The following is a 13523-nucleotide window of genomic DNA, read 5'->3' as shown; positions in this document are numbered from 1 at the left end:
CTACTGGAAATAAAATTAAAATTATGTTTCATAAAATAATCAAAAAAAAAAAAACAATTGTCATCATATTAATAATTAGGAAGAGGAATAAGTCACATCTTATGCTTTGACATAACATGAGCTAACTGGGAGAAGGCATCGACATGCCTCGATAAGATTTGTTAACTTAGACTTCGTTTGGGACGGATTTCTTGTTGCTTCTTAAATCAACTTTTTAGTATAAAATTTATAAGAAAGCTGCTTTAAAGAGCAAGAAAGCCGTCCCAAATGAATCATTAGTTATCAGAGTAATAAATAATGTAAATTGAAAATTTTAAGAGACTAAACAACTAAATTTTAATGATTTAGGTGCTAATTAATAATATAAATAGTTCTTATTTGAGTTTAGTAAATTCTAATAGTATTAAATCGGACACTGTAGTCCCATTAATTCAGTCAAACGCCGAACTGTCCGGCGACCGCCGCGCTGTCTGTCCGTCTTTCTTCCCTTCTACGCATTCATCCCTGTAAAACACCAATCAGTTCTCTCCATCTCTCTCTCTCTCTCTATACCCTCCTTCCTCTTTATAAATTCACACTACTCGACTTCCCCATCTCACACTTCCTTCAGATCTCTCTCTCTCTCTCTCTCTCTCTCTCTCTCTCTCTCTCTCTCTCTCTCTCTCTCTTTCTCTCTAAGTCATGAAGCGACGTTGGGAAGAAACCTCCGCCGCCGCTCCCTCTTCAGAGAGATTCCTCGCCCTTTCGCCGCCTCCAACCAACTTCCTCAGCACTACCGGCATCATCCCCTCCGTAAAGGTTATCTTCGAGGGCCGGTCCATTTGCCACTCGGTCCGGCTCGACCGGCACGCCAGCTACGAGAGCCTCGCCTTCACGCTGCGTCGCTTGTTCGTCGGCGCCGATAAGACTTACCCAAACGCCGGACTTGATCTCTCCAACGCCGGACTTGATCTCTCCAACGCCGTGCCGGGCCACATGGTTGCTTACGAGGACAGGGAGGATGATCTTCTCCTCGCGGGGGATCTGAGCTGAAAGTATATAAACATTCGAGCTCCTGTGCTAATATTCTTTTAGAGAAATTTTTACCTTGCGACTTTTAGTTTTTAACCATCAATATTGTAGAATGTAATAGTATTTTCCAAAAGAAAAATATTCATAATTATTTTTTTGAAAAAATTGTTTTTGGTACAATAGTTTTATTATTATTTTTTTCTTGAGCATCTCTTAGAGTGTGTTTGAGATAACTTTTTAGTAGTTTTGTTTTTAAAATATCGACAACAATTTTATTTGATTATTATTTTCATTAGTTATTTTGAAAAAAAATTATGTGAAAAGAAGATGTTTTTTAAAACCATAATCATTAATATGTGATAGTTATAAGAAAGCAATTATCTTTTTTTTTTTTTTTCAAAACAAAAATCCACATAAATTTAAAAAAAAGTTTTTTTTCATTTACAAAATGTTGGAGCCTTCCCAAAACTAAATTTTAGAAAGCAATAAAAAAACCGTCCCAAACGAAGCCTTAGTAGTTTTACTTTTAAAATGTCAACAACAATTTTATGTGACTATTATTTTCATTAATTATTTTTCAAAAATTTCTCTGAAAAGTTGTTTTCTACAGCCATAATCATTAATATGTGATAGTTGTAAGAAAACAATTATCTATTTTTTTCAAAAAAAATCCACATAAATTAAAAAAAAATAGTTTTTTCATAACAACGTTATAATCATCTTTACAAAATATTGGAGCCATCCTAAACACAATCTTAGAGTCTAATTGGGATAGTTTTTTTTTTTTTTTTTTTTTTTTTTTTTTTTTTTTTAAAACATGTTTTTTTTTTTGACTTTTTTGCTTTTCAAATCACAATAAAAATTTTATTTGGCTATTATTTCTTTCTACTTTCTCACTGGTTTTAGAAATTTCGATTGTGAGAAGTTGATTTCTACAACCATAATAAGGAAGTTATTTTTTCTACAACAACTTTACAATCAACTTTATAAAAGATTGCACTCGTTCCAAGCATTAATCACATTTTTAATTGAGCTTTCCCATAAATAGAATTTTGAAGACAATTTTGAAAATCCTATTAAGAAAATATCATCTAAATGATTATTAATCACTCATTTTTTGTATATTTTACTCTCACAAAATTAGTTTATTCGTAATATAAATGACATGAATTATTCGTGTTTTAATCATCTAAATGTTATCTAATTGCTAAAAAAATAGTATGTTGTTAATGGAAGAGAGGTATTATGAGGGATTACTTATCTAAGCTACGCTTGATTAAGCTTAATTGTCTGTTACTATTTGTACAGGGATTTTGTTCGTGTGGTTAAACGAATTCGCATAATTCCAGCGAGGCCTGGCCGCCGGAAGCACAGCCGGGGGATATTGGGATAGCTGATCACAGTGACGACAGTGGATATGAAACTGTCATCACTGATATATGTGTTGATGCATTTTAGTTTTCTCATCATGATCTAGTGAAAGTTTGGCGCTTTGTTTCTTCTTTCAATGATTGTTTGATTCGAGCAATTTTGAGTGTACAAAAAAAAGGATTTTAAGTTTTTGAGTGTTTGGATGAGCATAAATAAGCTTCAAAAAGTTTTTTTTTTTTTTTTGGAGTTTGGAATATAACAATCAATTCATTTTTTTATTAATTAATAATTCGACTTTTACACTGTTCATACGAATTATAAAGAGGTTGCATTTGTAAAACCAAAAGTCCGTAGAAGAAGAATCTGCATAACATTACTCTTTATGATACCGTTATTGGGCAGCGAGAGCCAGAGAAGGGCACTTCTTCTCAAATGGAACAACTTCTGCAATTACCAGCTGAGGATATTTAACTTAGGATACAAAACCTACGTTTCGAAATAGAAAGATAGAAAAATCTGTCTTTTTATCTTACTCAATCTTTATTTATACATATAGCTGATAGCAACAGTAATTTCTAAAATATTATGGTAGACAAAACAAAGTAAATATCTAATACCAATATAACTGTTTATATTAGATAAACCCCAAGCTCCTGCAACATTCTCCTGGGTAGAAGGTGAAGACTTGGTACCTGCAGTGAAAAGCAATGGAGAAAACAGAGAAAAACAGAGAAGAAGAATGTAGAATATTTGTTCTAATTAGAAAGATGACCAGCTGCTACAGTATTTAAGAATAAGCTAGCAAATGTAAATAGGACACGTGGACAAGCCGTTAGCTGCAGCTTTGCACAGAGGAGTGGAAATTCTCCTAAGCACAGAAGAACGTGAGCCATCATGGAACATGAATCATCATGTGTCCTGACAGAAGGAATGTCGAGTTCATTATAAAGGCTGAGATCGGTGACATTGAAGGTGGCTGAGATATTGTAATCGTCGGGAAAGTCAATCTTATAAGCATTATCGTTTATCTTCTTGATTACACAGAAAGGGCCGTCGACTCTTGGTCTTAGATTCCCAAAAGAATGATGAGGGACACGTTCTTTCCTTAGGCGGGTCTATACAAGGTCCCCTTCCTGAAATTGTTGGACCCGACGAGATCTATTTGATTGAGCTTTGTATTTTGAGTTGTGCTTATGGATCATTGTGTAGCTGTTGAATGTCTTGGCATCTCTGCTCTCCGTCAACACCATATGCAGTAGTTTGTATATGAGGAATTAAATCAATAGGAGACTGGGTTAATTCCATGTTACACGATTTCAAATGGACTTTTCCTTGTCGATTGATTGGTAGATCTATTGAATGCAAATTCTACTTTAGCTAAAATGAGATCCTATTATCGGATATTCTTCCCCACTTAGCATCTGAGCAGATTTACTAAGCTTCAATTTACGGTTTTAGTTTGACCATCTATTTGAGGATGGATAGTAGAAGAGAATTAAAGCTTTGTTCCTAATTTTTCTCATAATGTTTTTTAGTAACGACTAAGAAATTTGACATCACAATCTGAAGTTATTATCTTGGAATGTCGTGCAGTCGAACAATTTTCCTCAAGTATAGATCAGCTACATGAGTAGCATCCAAAGTCTTGTTACAAGATACAAAATGTTCCATTTTTGAGAACCAGTCAACCACGACCAACAGGGGCGGATCCAGCTTTTCTTTTAAAGGTGGACAAAATTTTAATTAATTAGATGAAAATAACAATAAAAATAATAATAATAATAATAATTACATAAAATAGTAATACTAATAATAATAATTTAACCAGCATAATGCTATCAAATTTATAAGAGATAATTTTTATCATTTATTCATGAAGAGAAAATATTTGGAACTTCGGATGGATGGGCAAACAATGTGAGATGGGTCATATTAGGGCAAAAATTTATTTTATAAGAGGTGGGGGGAGGGTGGCAAAATTCTAAAATTACCCCTCTTATACTTTTTTTTAAAGGGTGGGCAAAGCCTCACATAATTGGGGATCCGTCCATGAAGACCATTATAGAATTTTTATTTCGTTGAGTGCGAGGAAGTCGAAGTACAAAGCCAATGCTAACATCGATCCATGGGGCTTTCGAAATTTATACTGGCGTATAAAATCCCACAGGTTGATCCTGCATTTTAGCCAATTTACATACTCTACATTGCCGAACAAATATGACAACATCCCATATTAGGTAAGGCGACAAAAATATTATTTAACCAAGATAAAAGTTTTATCCCTGCTGAAATGACCAATCATCCTACTTGTTGTGAAACCGCTCAAATTGCAGCTGGAGCTTTAGCAACCTTCAAGGGAAAACAGGAAGAAGCAGAGAAACAGGGAAGAAGTATTTCGTCAGAGCAGAAGTTCTAAAATGATTCCCTACTCTTTGAACAATTCTTGTTACAATATATCTTCTAACTAAGTGAAGTAGGAATGGTTGGATCTAGTCAGTTAAACATCGAAGGACGAGATTCAATCTGCAAAAGTATGTGCTTGCTATAGCAGAGAAGTGGCAAAATTCATCATAATGAGGCGGCTATGGCAGTATAGGCTGCACTGCTTATCACTTTAGCTTATCATCCCGCCGCAAGATGACACTCGTGTCAAAGAGTGTAAGTTTGGTTCTTAGATCTTCAAACCTTTTAGTAGATAAAGGTTTAGTGAAGATATCAGTCACTTGATCAACTGTTGTGACATGATGAATAGCGACAGATTTTTATTTGACACAGTCTCTAATGAAATGATAATTTATCTCTATATATTTGGTACGAGCATGAAAGACAGAATTATTGGCTAAAGAGATTACTGAAATGTTATCACAAAATAATTCATTTGAATTATTTGTTGGAATGCCGAATTCAAGCAAAAGGCGTCTTAGCCATAAGAGGTCAGCAGTTGTAGTTGCAAGAGACCTATATTCTACCTCAGTAGATGAACGAGCTACTGTTTTATGCTTTTTGACTTGCCATGATATAAGATTTTGTCCAAGAAAAGCACAAATATTTTGTCGTGGATTTACGATCAAGTGGATCTCCCGCCTAATCCGAATCAGAAAAAGCAGAAAGTTGTAAGGTAGTTGGTTGGATCAATATACCAAATGATAAGGTACCTTTGAGATATTTGATCAGCCATTTGAGCAAATAAAAATGTCCATTTGACGGTTTGTGCATGAATTGATAAAGTTTGTTAACTGTATAGGAGATATCTAGTCTCGTAACAGTTAAATATTGCAAGGAACCAACTAAGTGTTTATATAAATCCAGATTGTGGAATTATTGCTCACTGTCTGGAGATGGGGGAGATTTGATAGCCATTGGAGTAGCTAATGGTTTGAAGTTTTCCATTCCAGCTCTAGAGATAATGTTTGATGCATATGCGGCCTGAGTTAGAGATAGTCCATATGAGGATGATTGCACGGTGATGCCAAGGAAATGATGAATGGTTCCTAAAATTTTTTAAGCTGAAATGCTGATTGAGATCCCGTAGTAGATGCTGAATAAGTTCCTCATAATTTCCAATTAATAATATGTCATCCACATATATTAAGATGTATAAAGTTTTGGAATCATGTTGGTAAAGTAAGAGAGAGGGATCGGCTTAACTGGGCTGAAAGTCGAAGTTGACCAAATGGTTAGAAAACTTAGCAAACCATTGTCTTGATGATTGTTTCAAGCCATAGATACATTTTTTGAGAAAACAAACATGATTCAGATGTAACAGATCAATAAACCCAACTGGTTCAGACATGTATATTATGTCTGTAAGGTCTCCATGAAGAAAGGTATTAGAAACATCTAATTGTAGAATATTCCATTTGTGTGTCACATCAACAGTAAGAAGAATGCGGATAGTTGGAAACTTTGCTACCGAACTAAATGTCTCTAAATAATCTAAGCCATACTCTTGCTTAAAACCTTGTGCCACTAATCTTGCTTTGTGTCTTGCAATAGAGCCATTTGCATTGTATTTTGTTCTATAAATCCATTTACAACCGAGAACATTTTGATTTGGTGAAGGAGGCACAAGTATCCAAGTGCCTTGTGCTGGTAAAGCATCAAATTCGGCGGACATAGCTTGACACCAAGTCAAGTGCTTAGAAGTTTGAGAGTAGCATGCAGGGTCCATTGGCTGTAAACAATGAGACATGCTAACAATATTTTTTGATTTTAGATGTCCAGTTTTGAATCGAGTAAGCATTGGATGTGTTTGTTGAGGTGGTGGAGAGATATTTTGTGAATTTGAAGATATGGAGATTGGCAATGAAGTAGCTGTTGAAGATATGGAAGCTAGTGTTGAAATTGGAGTAGTATATGTAGGTGAAGACATAACGGGTTGAGGAGTTGTTTTGATTTTCTTGGAGGTGATAGGAACTAATGTTAAGGGTGCAGTGAATTGAGGAGCTGATGTAGAAGAAATTAGTATAGTTGATGATTGAAAGGGAAAAATGTTTTCAATGAATTGAACATGTCTTGAAATGAAGATTTTATTTGATTCAAGAATGTAGCATTTTTAACCTTTAGTATTCGAAGCATAACTGAGAAAAACACATAGGGATGATTTTGGATCAAATTTATGTTTGGGAAGAGTTGGTAACCAAGGGTAACATAAACAAAACAAAAGATTTTAAACAAGTATAGTCTTGTGGCTTGTGGTAGAGTAGTTGAAAAGGTGATAATTTAGGAAGTGGTGAGATTGGTAGATGGTTAAGTAGATAAATAGTGGTGAGTAGTGTATCAGGCCAAAAGGACAAGGGTATATGGGCATCTAGAAGAAGGCTTCGTAGTGTTTCAATGATATTATGATGTTTCCTTTATGCAACGCCATTTTGCACTGGTGTATAGAGACTAGTTAATTGGTGAATAATGCCAGCAACTTGTAAGGTTGTTTGAAAAGTGGAGTTAATATATTCACCACCATTGTCTGAACGAAGGATTTTAATGGATTTGTTGAATTTTTTTTTCCACAAATGACTTAAAAATTAAAAACTTAGAATGAGCTTCAGATTTAAGGCACATTGGAAAAACCCAACAAAAATGAGAATAATCATCCACAAACAATATATAATATTTAAAACATTGGTTTGACAAAATTGGGGAAGGACCCCATACATCGGTATGTATCAAATCTAAAGGTTTTTTGCTACAATTTGAAGAACGAGAAAAGGGTAATTTGTGACTCTTCGAGAGAGCACAAGCTTTACAATGAAAATTAGAAGACTTAGTTCTAAAAACAGTAGGTAGTTCCGATTATGTTGAAGTAAATGGATGGCCCAAGCGGCGATGCCAAAGTGTGCTAAGTAGAACAATGGGAGATGTGCTGAGTTGTGGAGAGGCTTGCAATCTATAGAGGCCTTGACGGGAGGGACCGTGGAGAAGAGTTTGATTAGTCGTCAAGTCCTTTATATAGCAAAACCATATTTGTTAAACTGAATGGAGCAAGGATTATCATTGACTAATTTATGTATGGAAATTAGATTATGTGAAATGGATGGTACATGAAACAAAGGATTTAAAAGGAGCTTACGATGAGGAGTCAGTATGGCATTCATTTTAGTATAATTAGGTTGGTAGAGCCTTGAGGTATGCACAACATGTTTCCCAAAAATAAATGTCCCATCTCTATTTGATAAGGTTGAAATGGACTAGTTCGTCATTACTTCTATAATTCTTTGAAATCTGGGTCCTCACTACTCGACCCTACATCATTTGTAGAAGCATGTGTCTATGGCTGAGTTCATCTACAACTTGATTACTTTTACCAGATTGGTGACAGAGCACATATTGGAAGGCGAAAAGATACTCGACCCATGTGGCATGTCTTCCCATTAATTTACTAAAAAGTCTTTGTTTTAGCTGGTCGAAACTTGCTTGTATTGCAGCGTTCCAATAGAATTGACTACATTTTAATACTTCAGTTAATGGCATTGCCACCTTGCTAAATTTTTTTGATAAATCTCTGATAAAATGAAGCAAGGCCATGAAATATACTTAAATCGGTGAATGATTGGTGTACAGGCCAGTTATAGATGGCATCCACTTTGAGGGATTGAATCTATTCCACCTGTTGAAATGACGAAACCAAGGAAATTTACTTTGGGTGTTAGATATTGACATTTGTTTGAATTGGAAAGTAATTGTTGTACACAGAGAGTGTCAAGGACTCTACACAGTGTTGAATGTGCTCCTCAAGTGTTCCATTATAGATTAGGATATCGTCGAAATAAATGACGATAAATTTAAACAAGAATGGTTGTAGCACTTGACTCATAAGTTTCATAAAAGTACTCGGGGCATTTGATAACCCGAATGGCATGACAACCATTTATATAGCCCATCCCTTATTTTGAAGGTTGTCTTCTATTCATCACCAAGTTGCATTTGAATTTGGTGATACCCACTACGCAAATCCAGCTTGGAAAAAATTGTTTCCGTGTGTAATTGGCTGTAAAGGTCATCAATATGAGGAATGAGAAATCGGTATTTTATCATAATTTGATTGATGAAGTGACTATCAATGCAAATTCAAAAGGTTCCATCTTTTTTGGGTGCCCAAAGGGCTGGGATAGCACAAGGCCTGGACAAGTTCTCACAAATTCTTTAGATATTAGATCTTTAATTTAGAGTTGCAACTCTTGGTGTTTGTCTGGACACAGTTGATAAGCAGGCCTGTTGAGTAAGACTGTTCTTGGCACAAAATCAATATAATGCTGAATGTCACATACTGGTGGTAAACCGGTGGGGAGCTCAGACGACAATACATCCAAATACTCCTGTAGAAGATGCCGAATCATGTCATGTACAAGTGTGAGTTCCTCATTAGTTTCTAGCAGAATTAAAACAAGTCCTTGTGCCGTTTGCAACTCATTCAGGAAGATTGAGCGTGATAACAACCGGGTAGTACAGACATTAAGGAATTCTTTATCATCTTCTTTAAAATGGAGCTAACGTGATCCTTTGGCCTAGATGAATGAATGAATTAAGTGCTAGTGGCTCCATTATGGATGGTATTGAGATCATTTTGCCAAGGCTTGTCTAATAGCATGTGATAGGCATCCATCGACACCACATCGCATAAAACTTGTTCTTCAAAGGTTCCTATCAAGAACGCCACCAAGCATTGTTTGGACACCTGGACTTCATTATTTTTTTGAATCTATGATATATTGTAAGGATTTGGATGATTGGTTGTGAGTAGGCTAAGTTTTTCTACCATGGCGGCAGCCAACATGTTCTCACAACTCTCACTATCATTATCAATAAGGATCTGACAAACCCAATTTTGCACAGTGCATCAGGTTCTAAAGATGTTGTGGCGTAGTTATGATTATTCTTTATGGGTGTATAAGACATGTCTAAGAACAAGTATATTTTCGTCATCTGCGTGGAGAATAATTTCTTCAATAATTTATTTAGTAGAGAGTTCAAACTCAAGTTGTTCCCCAACTTCGGGTTCTTCAATGTAAGATACACTGTAGGAAAATAGTTCATTTCGGACAAATTTTTTCTTTGGAAATAAATTCGTCACAAATATCGACGGATTTTTTCGGCGGATTTCCAACGGAAAATTTCCGGCGAATTTCCGACGGATTTTTTGATTGGATTTCTAACGGATTTATTGCTGACAAAATTTATGGCAAAAATTAAAATTTAAGTTCTATTTTAATAACTTTAGGGGAGTGGGCTAGTAGCTAGCTAGGGAGGGCCGCTCCGGTAGTGCAGCTGGGCTGTGGCCTTTGGACTGATTTATTTTGTTTATTTTTCTTAACCTTACAATACAAAAATAATATGCCAGAAATATTTTTCTAACAGATTTTTCTACGGAAATCTGCCAAAAATGTTTCTTGTGGATTATTTTGCGCCGGAAGGCCTTTTTTGATGCGCATTTTACTTGCAAAAATATTTCCGCCGGAAATCCGCCATAAATACTAATTTTTGACGAATTTTTGCCTTTTTTCCAGCTGAAATGGCCATAAAAAATTTTATGTTTTTCCTGTAGTGATATTTCTCTTCAGTTGGGAAATTGGATGATATATGCCAAATTCCTTGAAATTTAAAGCTCTTTCTCGGTGGGTAGTGGTTTTGAGAATAATTCTGACAAGAGGATAGTTTCTTCTTGCATACATTGGTTGTTGCAGGTTGCTTTGTTTATTTGGTTGTCACTACTTATCGGTCCTCAGCTACTTCCATGCCTGGTAATCTCATGTAATGCTTGTTACGAACTTGATGTCTTTCCAGTTTAAGGGATAAATAAATTACTTCTTGGAGGGACTAGTAGGGTTGTAATTGAACAAAATTTGCAATTGCAGGTTGCAGCCCTCCTAGGAATCTTGCAGTAGTAAAGAAAGTTGTTCAAAAGCCGCAACATACTTATCAACTATAGAATAATGTTGATGTAGTTGAGACAATTTCAAGAAAAAATCTTGATGATACTGATCAGGAACATACTTTTGTTGCAACTCTCTCTTCATCTTTACCCAAGTGATGATCTTACTTATTCTATCTGGATTATAAATTCTTAAATCGTAGAAGAATATTGTTGTAGCTAGGGTAATTTTGCTTTCATCATATTTAACCCAACACCTTTTCAATGTATTGATATTGGGGGGGGGGAGTTTAGGTGGGCCGATCGATCGGGTCAGCATGGGGTTAGGGAGTGGGCTAGTAGCTAGCTAGGGTAGGCCGGTCCGGTAGTGCAGCTGGGCTATGGCCTATGGACCGGTTTAATTTTTTTTTTCTTTAGCTTCGGGCATACAAATAATCCGCCGGAAATATTTTCTGGTAGATTTTTCATCTGAAATATGCCTAAAATGTTTCTTGCAGATTATTTTGTGCCGAAAGGCCTTTTCCGACGCTTATTTTACTGGCAAAAATATTTCCACCGGAAATCCGCCGGAAACACTAATTTTCAATGGATTTTAGGTATTTTTTCGGCGGAAATGGCCGCCATAAATTGAATTTTTTTTCCTATAGTGATATTTCTCTTCAGTTTTGAAAATAAGATGTTATATGATTAATTCATTGACATTTAAAGCTCTTTCTCGGTGGGTAGTGATTTTGAGAACAATTATTGGACCTGGTTGGAGGATAGTTTCTTCTTGCATGCGTTGGTTGCTGCAGGTTGCTTTTGTTTCTTTGGTTGTCAATATGTATCGGTCCTCTGCTCCTTTTCAATGTATTGATATTGGGGGGGGGGAGTTTAGGTGGGCCGATCGGTCGGGTTAGCATGGGGTGGGGGAGTGGGATAGTAGCTGGCTAGGGCAGGTGTTTTGATTGAAAAATATAGTTTTAAAAAATGGATTAATTTTCTTTGGGAATATTAAATATTGAAATTAAACACGTCATTATGAACAACATATCTCGAAAGATGAATATATCGTTCTCTAATGGGTTCAAACTTCAGAATTATAATCTTATCCGAATTATCGTAGTCAAATTCAAAGGGAGTATCCGAAGATCAAAATGGAATTTAACCAATTGTTTGATTATTATAATTCGGATAAAAGATCATTAATTTCATAATCGAAACCAAGATAATAATTTATATATCTCTCCGAAGAAAGAAGATATCAATTATTATGGATCGTTCGAAAATGACGATAATGATCGTCGGGTTTGATTTTCCCAAAAAAATTTAATTAGATATTTTGAAAAATTATTGGTTTGAAAATCAGTTCTAAGTTTTTAAATCTCCTACGAGTGCAAGCCCTCGTAGTTAATTACATCATAGGAAATAGAAGTTTCCTACGAAAACTCTCGATTAAAATAGCGGTAGAAATTTCATTATTTAGATTTTCAAAGATCGATATCAAAGGAGAAAAACGATAGGAATTTTCAAATGGGATTGGTTCAATATTGAACATTTATTTTCATAGTCAAATGAAGAGGAGTAGGGAGTGTTTTTAAGATTCTGAAACAATTCAGAAAACACTCCAGTCTATCCTAAGTGTTGGGCTCGAATTTGATTGAAAGCGATTTTTAGTTTTAGTGGTCAATTTTATTAGAGATTTGGGATTTAATTCCCGAAAGTTGAGGTCTTGTGGCCTGATCCAGCCTCAGAACCTAAATCTAAATTGGGTACTGAAAATTAGTACCCCGAACCTAGCTAGTGCAATGCGAATCTGGCCTTACCCCGGCCTGGATTGGGGAGCCAGCTAAACCACCTAAACAATTTAAAATTATGAGTCCGATGAATTTATGTAGAGTGGTAGGGATGTTAATTAGATTGAGTTTGAAAAGTTGGGGCCGACATCTAGAGTGGATCCTAATTAGCCCCTAAGACTTATGTTTGGTATTTGATGTCTAAATAAATGCAATTAAATATTAGGCTCTTTTTAATTTGTTACTAATGCGATGCATGCTAATTGACTCGATTGAATGCAAAATTGATATGTAGCAGTTTAAAATTTTTGGCTTAGAAAATAGGTTTTTCCCTAGAGATTGTATAACATCCCCTTGACAGATCGGCACCCTCATAGGCCAGGTGGTCTGCCAGAACCCGCAAGCGGGGAGATGCCTAACAAGGTAGAGAAAGTATAATATGAATGCATGAAAAACCATCGGCGAGTCCGAGCTTACTTCTTAAGACCGTTTAGAGTTTCTATCTTATCTTAAAATTTTTATTTAGTTAAGGTAGAAAAATTTTGACAAACCCCTAAGAGCCTAAATTCGAATTCCATGCTAAATTAAATGAGGCATGCAAATAAAAAGACTAGAAAAGCTTAAGCATACAATTCTAATGCGCAATCAATTTTAAATAAATCAATCAAATATATCAAATTGAATGTCCGTAGGCAAGTGCCTCTTATTATTACATCACATAATTTTGCAGAAAATTAAAGTGGCCGGGCACCACTGACAACAACCTGGATTTCTAATCATAAATCAATTGACTTTGAGATTTTGGATTCTTCTCGTCGCCCATTTCTTCATCTTCTCATGAACATCTTGATTCGTCGGTTCCGGATATCCAAATGAAAAGAAACTCCCCCTTGAATGGGGTGTTATCTTTCCTCCTTAGATATTTGAAAAGGTATCCTAACTTGACTTTCAAATGGAAAGAAAACTATCCCCTTTAGGGATGTCTTCTCCTCTTTGGA

General features: G+C 35.5%; 1 protein-coding gene across 1 annotated transcript; it reads left to right on the top strand.

Moving 5' to 3' along the window:
• Nucleotides 1–681: 681 nt before the first annotated feature.
• LOC110093051 (auxin-responsive protein IAA33) lies at nucleotides 682–2404 on the top strand. Its single transcript, XM_020817807.1, is given in 2 exon segments — nucleotides 682–1034; nucleotides 2320–2404. Coding segments are annotated over 2 exon segments (438 nt in total).
• The last annotated feature ends 11119 nt before the right edge of the window (nucleotides 2405–13523 follow it).

The sequence above is a fragment of the Dendrobium catenatum genome, unplaced genomic scaffold (genome assembly GCF_001605985.2).
Source record: "Dendrobium catenatum unplaced genomic scaffold, ASM160598v2 fragScaff_scaffold_621, whole genome shotgun sequence".
NCBI classification, from domain to species: Eukaryota; Viridiplantae; Streptophyta; class Magnoliopsida; order Asparagales; family Orchidaceae; genus Dendrobium; species Dendrobium catenatum.
Note: the sequence above shows the minus strand (reverse complement) of the source record. Positions and strands in the feature narration are given on the sequence as shown.